General features: G+C 44.5%; 1 protein-coding gene and 1 long non-coding RNA gene across 2 annotated transcripts in view; one reads left to right on the top strand and one right to left on the bottom strand.

Annotated features, from left to right (window-relative positions):
- Positions 1-8,572, bottom strand: part of LOC110284448 — a 33,369-nt gene extending 24,797 nt beyond the window's left edge. The window contains exons 1-2 of the long non-coding RNA XR_002376943.1: positions 7,243-8,572; positions 5,329-5,529 (exon numbers count right to left, since the gene is read on the bottom strand). This is a non-coding gene — a long non-coding RNA (uncharacterized LOC110284448). The remainder of the gene's footprint in view (positions 1-5,328; positions 5,530-7,242) is intronic.
- Pcsk2 (proprotein convertase subtilisin/kexin type 2) overlaps positions 1-9,360 on the top strand; it is a 252,247-nt gene that overhangs the window by 213,002 nt on the left and 29,885 nt on the right. The window contains exon 8 of the mRNA XM_021150157.2: positions 4,357-4,532. Coding sequence (XP_021005816.1) covers positions 4,357-4,532 — 176 coding nt within the window. The remainder of the gene's footprint in view (positions 1-4,356; positions 4,533-9,360) is intronic.

Raw genomic sequence — 9,360 nt, forward strand, 5'->3', positions numbered from 1 at the left:
CCAATATAGGGGAATGCCAGGGCCAAAAGAATGGGAATGGGTGGGTAGGGAAGTGGGGGGCGCTATGGGGGACTTTTGGGATAGCATTGGAAATGTAAAATATGTAATAAAAATATTAAAAATCAAAAAAAAAAATAAAGTCGCCATAAGCATCATCAATGATGACTGTTGAGACCCTAAAATCTGGTTGAGTGTGAGCTTGCTTCTTAGCCTCCGGGGCTAATATTCATGAGCACAGAAAGTACCAATTATCTGTGCCCAGGTGATATATTATAGCATGCACTGGTATCAGATGAGAGCACACCTCTGGTGACAGGAATGGAGAGGGAGGTTCTCCCGAAATCCACTGGGTCCTTGCAGCCCCAGGGCACCAAGTTATACCTTTCTAAATGTGTGGAGCAGGAAAAGAGAGTACCTCTGACCATTAATGAGATGTACAGACCTGGGGGTGGGGGTGAGTTAGGTGGAAATGGCAGCTATGCAGCCTGTAGCTGTCCCCACCTATCAAGTCATGACAACCAATAGAACATCTTACAGATATGAAAGCACTGACCCCCCCAGTTCCTCCCACACCTCTCTCTCCCTGTCTTCCACTATCCTCACATTGCTCACAGGGCACAGGAAAGATAGAGACCCTCTCTAACAGACTTCAGGTCACCCTGAGCCTATGTCTTGGTCACTAATAGTGCTGTCATTTGCAAAATTAATACTGTGTCACATTCAATTAATTCATGCCTCCGTCCTCTGGAGGGTAACATGATTAAAAGAAATGCCAAGAGCCTGGCCCCAGGAATATGAATGAGTCTAACCTTCAGTTTATGACACCCCTACCTCCGTCGATGCTAAGGCAGTCAGATAAATACACATCTGTTCCTGTGTTCTTTCTTGTTCATCACAAAGGGAGCTCATGTCATGGTAAGGTAAGAAGCACACTAAGGAACCAGAGTTGTAAAGAGGAAGAAGGTTCAAGGTGCAGCCGCCTGCCCACACTGACTCTGACAAACCTAGGGCTGCCATCAGCCAGCTGGTGGGACAGTCAAGGCCTACTCTGGCCAGTGTTAAGTTTGCCTCACCTTGCTTTTTAGGGTTGACTGATCAAGCCTGGATAATTGATACCAGACAAATTCAAAACTTTATGAACTTTCTCTCTAAAACAAGAGAACAACCTGTTTATTTATCACCCACAAAGCAAACACAATTTCACTTTAAAAAGAAATTTCTGTTCAGCTTATTCTGTAGCCCAGTGGTCTCTATGTTAAATTGTTGCAGGCCTGCTAAAAATTGAACCCAAAATTATGCATATATACATACATACATATATACATACATACACACACATACGTATATTTGTGTGTGTTTGTGTGTATGTGTGTTTGTGTGTGTGTTTATATTTGTGTGTGTGTTTATATTTGTGTATGTGTTTGTGTGTGTGCTTGTGTATGTGTTTGTGTGTATGTGTTTGTATGTGTGTGTCTGTGTACTTGTGTGTGTATGTGTTTGTGTGTATATGTGTGTGTTTGTGTGTGTATATGTTTATGTGTGTGTTTGTGTGTGTATGTGTTTGTATGTGTGTTTGTGTATGTGTGTGTGTTTGTGTGTGTGTGTGTGTGGTGTGGTGTGTGTGTGTGTGTGTGTGTGTGTTAGGCAAGCAGTCTATCACTGAGCTTCGTCAGTATTTCTTAATGTTTGTTTGGAACAAGATCTTAGTAAGTAGACCACTCTGGTCTTGAACCTGCAGTCTTCCTACTTCACCCTCCTAAGTTGCTTCTCTCTTAGAGGTGGGCCACTCAGGCCTAAGTGTCTAAAACTAAGCAAATTTAAAAGCATATGAACTTTCTCCTTAAAGCAAGAAAATTATAGGCATGCACCACTATGCCCTGCTACATTTCTTAAGTAAATAAATTAGATATAGGTCCATAACCAAGTGTAGTCTTAAGCTTTCTTGAAACACAACTTCTAAAAAGTTCAGATCAAATCTTTATCTAAATGAACTTCCTCCAAAAGAAAAGATATTAATTCATAATTGAATGTTAGTTGGCATAAATGGGTGACCTGACTTCAGGGTTAAGGCAGAGGCTGAGGGATTAATGGCTGTCTCTGGCCTTTATTACTTGTTCTGAACCTGTTATTGCTGTTGGAGAGAAAAGATACAGATAAATCACATACAGACATTCACTCCTAAGAATCAATCTGGAGGTGAATATCCAGCATCATGCTGAGCCCAGGGACAGAAGTAAACACAATAACAGCACCCGGGCACCAAAACGCCTTGCTGCCTGATAAGACATAAAGCACTGCTACCCCTGCAGTTGCCTAAAGGGGGTCTGGGAGAAACTTTGATCCAAGCATGGAGGGGGGTGAACCTCACATCATTGAGGTGGTAAGACAGAATGCCTAGCCTCTTGGGGTAAGAACAGACCTTGAGCAGCATACACGGGCTGGCCAAGAGTCCCACCCCGGACACATATATAATAGAGGACTGCCTGGTCTGGCCTCAGTGGGAGAAGATGCCCATAATCCTGGAGAGACTTGAGATCCCAGGGAAGAAGGGTGTTTGTGGGGTAGGGAGCACCCTCTCAGAGGCAAGGGGGAGCAGGAATGGGATAAGGAACTGTGGTGGGGGGCCTAGAGTGGGGACAACAGCTGGAATGTAAATAGATAAAATAATTTTTGAAAAAGAATAGGTCTTGAGAAAGAAAACAATATCTTATCAATTCTTCAAGCCCTACAAGACCTGAGTGGCCTTTATTTAAATTAATTTGCATACTGTGTTACAGAATTGAGATTGACAAATAATGTCCTTGAACAATAATGTCCTTTGTCCGCAAGTGTTTTCCTATGGCTTCGTGGGAACTAAGAATGGAGCGTTGGGATCCAGATTTTAGCTAGGCATGACCTAGGCACTCCACTTCATAATCCTTGTTTTAGCTCAATTTCTGTTGCTATAACAAAATTATGTATAAAGTATGAGTTATGTATAAAGAGGTTTATTTGGCTTATAGCTTTGAAAGATGAAAGGTCAAGATCAGGGGACCCCATTGGACCTGGCAGAAATACATGCCAGAGAATGGAGAAGTTCCGTTTTGCTGTTTTTAACAACTCACTCTCAAGGGACCCATCCAGGGTCCCCACCTTAAGATGAACCACCTTAATCCCTTCCAAAAGCAATGCCACACAACCACCTAATTACCTCCGTTCTCATATTGCTACTGAGTACCCAGGACCCAGAACAAACCTTTAGGAGACACACTCAAACCACAGAAGTTCCCGTGGTCAGAGTTACTTCAGCTTCCCAACTCTAAGCTATAGCAGGCATAACACACATAACAAAGCCTTGTAGAGAGCAGTCTGGACCAGTCATAACATCTGGAGGAGTCAGTAGGCTGGAGAGTTCATACTAAAGAGGTCTTATAGTCAGCTGGAAGTTGCTATGAGCAGCTTGGCAGAAGTGAAGGCCTCTTTGTTCTTTCCCCTTATGACCCCGTGTTCAACTCTGATTTGCCCAGTTCAGTCCTAAACATCAGGCTCTGCTCCTTGCTGGCAAATGTCACTCCCAAAAGGCATTAGAGAATAACAGACTTACAGATATACCATACTGTACCAAGTACCTCATTACTGACCATTTATAATAGCATGCTCCATTTCTGTCCTCCCTATATGTGTTCCATCTCTGTCCTCTCTATATTCCTTCTCAGCTATGATGAACTGACGGTGCCTTTTTCTTTTTTATCTCATCTCTTGTAACATTCCTGTCCCCCACTCACTGGACCCTGGAGCTTCTTGCTAAGTGTCAGCTGCCTCCCTCTTTCCACACAACTGTATTCACCCTAGAAACCTTGCTTCCCCTCTCCCCCATCAACAGTGATCAATTGTGCACTGCTGAAGGCTAGGTTCCCACTTAGAAACTTAGTAGGGATACCCTTGCACAGCATGTCTTTCCCCATTAAGAACTCAAGTAATTTTTGTTTAGAGAATAAAATGCCTCAAGGAAAGACATGAGTGAGGTCTAAAAAGGAGTGAGTAGGGTGATCTGAGCACCATTTTTTTTTTTTTTTTTTTTTTGTTTTTTCGAGACAGGGTTTCTCTGTGTAGCCCTGGCTGTCCTGGAACTGACTTTGAAAACCAGGCTGGCCTCGAACTCAGAAATCCGCCTGCCTCTGCCTCCCAAGTTCTGGGATTAAAGGCGTGTGCCACCACTGCCCAGCTCTGAGCACCATTTTTGACCCTCAGACTCCATGGTGTTCTGAGGGCACTGAAGGTCCCCAGCACCTCCCAGAACTCAAACTTTTCTCTACCCCCCATGTCTTCTGAGCGCTAGGGTGCCAAAGTCTTGTTTCCTGTCCCACCTGTGCACAGGGATCCGGATGCTGGACCAGCCCTTTATGACAGACATCATCGAAGCCTCCTCCATCAGCCACATGCCTCAACTGATCGACATCTACAGTGCAAGCTGGGGCCCCACAGACAATGGGAAGACGGTTGACGGGCCCCGAGAGCTCACACTCCAGGCCATGGCTGATGGCGTGAACAAGGTAAAGACTTTCCTGTCACCACAAGGCCCTGGTCCACCCATGAGATAGGATATAGAGGGTAAAGTGGTAGGGTCAGATGGAAGTGGGTCTACATCTCTATAGACCTCTATGTTTAGATCCTGTGGAAGATAGGCACAGAGTTTGGTTTAGTGGTGTAAGAGGCACATGGTAAAGAATTCCTAGAGAATATACAGGGCAGGGGTCACCTAGGTAGAACATGAGCCAGGCTCGGGGATCAGAGAACTCCTGGGCCAAGACCCTATTCCAATTCCTAGTATCCAAGAAGCTTTCAGAAAATGAATTCACCCAGCCTAGCCTGCTTTGTTGCCTATGAAATATTCATATGTGGAATCCTTCAAAGAAATGCCCATGGCCCACAGAAAAGGCCCTTAGTCAACTACCCAAGACTTCATGGCACAAACACAGCATGGATCAGGAATTCAGAAAGGGTACATTGTGGGTGACCCGACTTTTCTCCTCCGGGGGCCTGAAGTGCCAAAGTATTTGTGATTTGAGCATCAGTCTCCAAACTGTTCTCACAAGCTGGTCTGAATTGCTGGATTTAAAGCAATGGTCCTTGGCAAGCATCGGGGATAGAGGTGGTGAGAGATGCCATGTCTCAGCCCAGCTGGCCTGCTGTAGCCCATGCTTCATTTGAACAAGATTCTATCAGGAGCTGAGGGTCATTGTTGTTGATGACTCTGGGATCTATGACTTGTGACCCTAAGATACTAAGATCATAAAATAGCACTTTAAACACACATGTTAAACAGAAAGAGGAGTGTCAACCACTTACATTCAGGGAATAACAGGGTCATGTGAATGTTTGGTGACCACGCTGTATGCCCTCCTTATCTCAATACTGCAGGAGCAGACATCCAGGTAGCCCAGCTGAAGGGACATCTTTTGAGGAGACAGGAATGACCAGAGCAGTAGGGTGATTCAGGCAGGTCCTCAGATAGCTGAAGGGGAGTTGGGTTGCCTGGGTTCCAAATGGCTGTAAGATGTGTGGAAACCCACATTGGGGCTCTGAGGTCCAAATCCTAGGCCACCCTTACCCATCTGTTCTCCCTGTCCCTCCCCCCCCCCATCCTTTCTTCTCTTCCTTGGGGCATGCATTCAGGTAGTGCAAAGGTCCCCTTCCCATTCTTGCTCATCACAACCTGGCAGCTTCTGTGCCACTTGTCCCTACTGCTTCCAGGGAAATGTTGGGCCCAAGTTGGGCCCATGGGGACATGTCCTTCCCAAGCCGAGACTTCAAAACTAATATGGCTCTGTGTGAAGACTCAGAATATGAAGGGATCAAGGACAGTGACCTGTCTAATGCCTTCTTTTTCTCTTCTGTGGGATAATGGTGAATATTCAGTAATCATCACCCTCCAACAGAGAAGTCTCTCATGTACTGTTGAGTTCTATCAAAGACCTGAACATAAATATGAGACCATATATCCCTCTCTGTTACAGGGTTTGATAGCGTACCCAATTCCTCCTCTTTGAGGTCTCAACACTAGGTGTCTTGGAATATAGCCTAATTTGAAATTCAGGTCAGTGCAGATAAAACTTGTGATCATGAGGCATGGATAAGTGAGTCAGGCTCTAAGCCAGCATGATAAGAATAAAAAATCCACAGTTATTAAATGGAAGTGTTTGCCCACAGATATGCTCAATGGAAGAATGTTGCACAAAATTGAAGATAGGAACCATATGCATAAAACAAACAAAACAAAACAAAAACAAACAAACCACCAAGGTGCCAGGATGTCAGAGAATCACCAGCGACTGGGGAGGGTGTGGAAGAGCTCTCCTCCAATCTGTGGAGAGGAAGCAATTCAGTTGACACTTCAATCTCCAGCATCTAGATCCTATGGCAGCTAGGCAATGAATATCTGTTATTTAAAGCACCCAGTTTATAGTACTTTGTTATGGTACTCCTAGAAAATTAATGCACCCTTCCAATCTTGTAACAGACAATCAGAAAGGGCATTTGGCCAGACTCTGTAACAATGTGGAAAGACCTGGTCACTTTTACAGTTCACCTTGATGTCCCCTGCTCTCTCTTTTATAGCCAAGACTAATCAGGCATGGAAGCTGGCAAACAGAGCTTCTATGTCCCCTTCAGGGAGAGACCTTGTTCTCCAACATAGCCCTGGTTTTCCTTCAGTCACAGAATTTGCATACTGCATATTCACCTTGTATGTAGAAGACAGCCTTGGCCTAGTAGGGTTTAAAGTTCCCTTTGGGAGGGGGAAAAACTGGGATAAAGGCACCTGAGATCCCGAATTGTGTGTTTCTACAAAAAGAAAAGTTTTTCAACCTGAGTCACCACATATCCTGTCCATGCAGATCAGCTTTGCTAAGTAAGCCATGACCTCTCTCTTTAAGAGTTGTCTCCCTTACATTCAATACAAGGTTCAAAAAGCACAGAGTCCTGGAATTGTACAGCTGCCAGTCATCTGCCATCTATCACTTCCTACACTTGGGTAGGGCCTGTTGGGAAACTAACAAAATGATGCCCTGGTACAAGGTTGTGGCAGTCTGCCATTGCAATTGAGCCAATCTAAAACCATATGGAGGGCCCTGACATTAGATGGTACAGGGCAAAGGCTTACCAATAGGACCTGGTGGCAGGAGGTGGCATTGCTGCCCTGTTTCAAGTAGCGAAGGCACATTTAGACACATCAGCAGTTTGCCTTCTTAACACGTGACTCACCTCATGATTGACAAAAAGCATGCATCCAACTCAGGACCAGATGACAGTGGATGTGGTGTGTTTTGGCACCTAAAGCTGGAAGAGTCAGGCAAGTCTGCAACAAATGCCTCTGTCCACATATGCGATGCAGATCTCATTGAAACAGGGCATCCCTGGGCGGCTCCTGTCATTTACCATGCCTCTGAATGTCACATCTCAGAGCTGGATCCTTCTCTTTGCTCCATCTGTAACCTCCCTGCCTGCAACTGAAAGGCCTTCTCAAGTGGGATGGCTCTGCATCACATACCAAGATTGCTGGAAAGGAAGAAAAGAATCTTCATGGCTTACCTTCAGACAACAGCATGCAAATATTTTGGAGAGGAGAGTGCACCGTGCAGTGGGGAATATGTTTTCTCATTTGACTTTTTCCTGGGTTTTGTTTCAAGATAACACTTTTTAGACAGTTTTGGTATGCTTTGTAAGTGACAGCATAGTATATAAAAGCAAAGGGCTCCTCTATATCAGTTATTTGACTTACTCTAAAGAAAAACCCACCTGGGAAAGATGCTATCCATCCACACACAGGAATCTGACTGTGAGTGTCACCGAGGGGCAGTTCTTACATTTGTCTTTGAATATTAACATTCTGCAAAGGGTTTTTTTATGAATATAATAGCCATAAAAATGAGAAGGAAATGAAGAGATGGGTCTCTACTCTTAACAGTGCCCACACTGTTTGGCATGGTGTTTGCTATTCCCAAGTGCCTATCATCTGCTTCACACAAAAACCTCATTTATTTGAATCTTTAGAAATGTCAGTGGGCCACTTCTAAATTTTTTTCAGTAAATGCTTGAAAAGGCATCAAAGAATAGGCAAGACAGAAGGAAAGAGACTAGCAGATGACATGTCTGGGTGGTCAAGTGCTTCTCTGCCAATCACAAGGCTCTGGGTTTGGTCTGCAGAATCCCAGGAAAAGAATGAACTCTTTGCCCTTGGCTTGTTGCCTCTTTAACTCTGTAGTGTACATATTAGGTTTATAGTTAAAGCATTTTTCACAGTATAGCTGGGAAGTTGGTAGCAGAGATTCTGAATGATTAATCTCTACCGGTGCTGGCTAGTTTTGTGTTACCTTGACCATGAGCTAGAGACATTTGAAAAGACAGGACCACCATCAAGATAATGGCTTCACCAGAATGGCCTGTAGGCAGGCCTATGGTACACTTTCTTAATTAGTGACTGATACAGGAGGGTCCAGCTCACTGTAGGTGCTAGACAAAAGCAGGCTGAGCAGACCATGGAAAGCAAGCTGGTAAGCAGCTGTCCCCCATGGCCTCCAGTGTTCTGCCTTGAGTTCCTGCCCTGACTTCTCTGGAGGATGGACTACAAATTGTTAACTGAGACAAACTCTTTCCTCCCCTAGTTGCTCCTGGTCACCGTGTTTTATCACAGCAATAGAAACCTAACTGGGACACAGTGTAAGTTTGGGATCTCCCGAAAGCAAACCCTGAGACAAGACTTGAGTTTAAGATCTGAGCTGAACTTGAGTTGAACTCAAGTTTAGGTGTAACCTCAAGCATTCCACCTACACCAACTCCCCTGAAATAACAACTTCGAGGCTTCTTATATATGAATAAGTACCTAGGCAAAAGCCTTGGCTCATTCCCTAACTAGCTTAGAATTTAAATCTTGTTATTCTCTTCTATGTTCTGCCATGTGACTGGTTAACTGGTCCTCAGTTACATGCCACCTCTTCCTCTTTGTGTGGGGCTGAACCTCTTCCTCCCCTGTCTCTATCCCTGAATCATCCTCCTTTCCCTCTCCCCTCCTGATGTCCTATCTTCCAATTTGGCTTCAGTTCATTGACCAATCAGCTTCTTATTGACAGATGAATTGTCAACATAGTGCACAAGAGATTATCTCTACATTCAGGATTTGAGTTGATGTTATTTGGGAGGCAAAGTGAGTACCAGTAGCAAATAGGGAGGTGTAACGAGAACCATAAATGGTCAATACAGGCCATGTACTCAAGCCAGTTACCTACATGAGTGTCTTAGTCAGGGTTTCTATTCCTGCACAAACATCATGACCAAGAAGCAAGTTGGGGAGGAAAGGGTTTATTCGGCTTACACTTCCATGCT

Source organism: Mus caroli, chromosome 2, assembly GCF_900094665.2.
Source record: "Mus caroli chromosome 2, CAROLI_EIJ_v1.1, whole genome shotgun sequence".
In the NCBI taxonomy this organism is placed as follows: domain Eukaryota; kingdom Metazoa; phylum Chordata; class Mammalia; order Rodentia; family Muridae; genus Mus; species Mus caroli.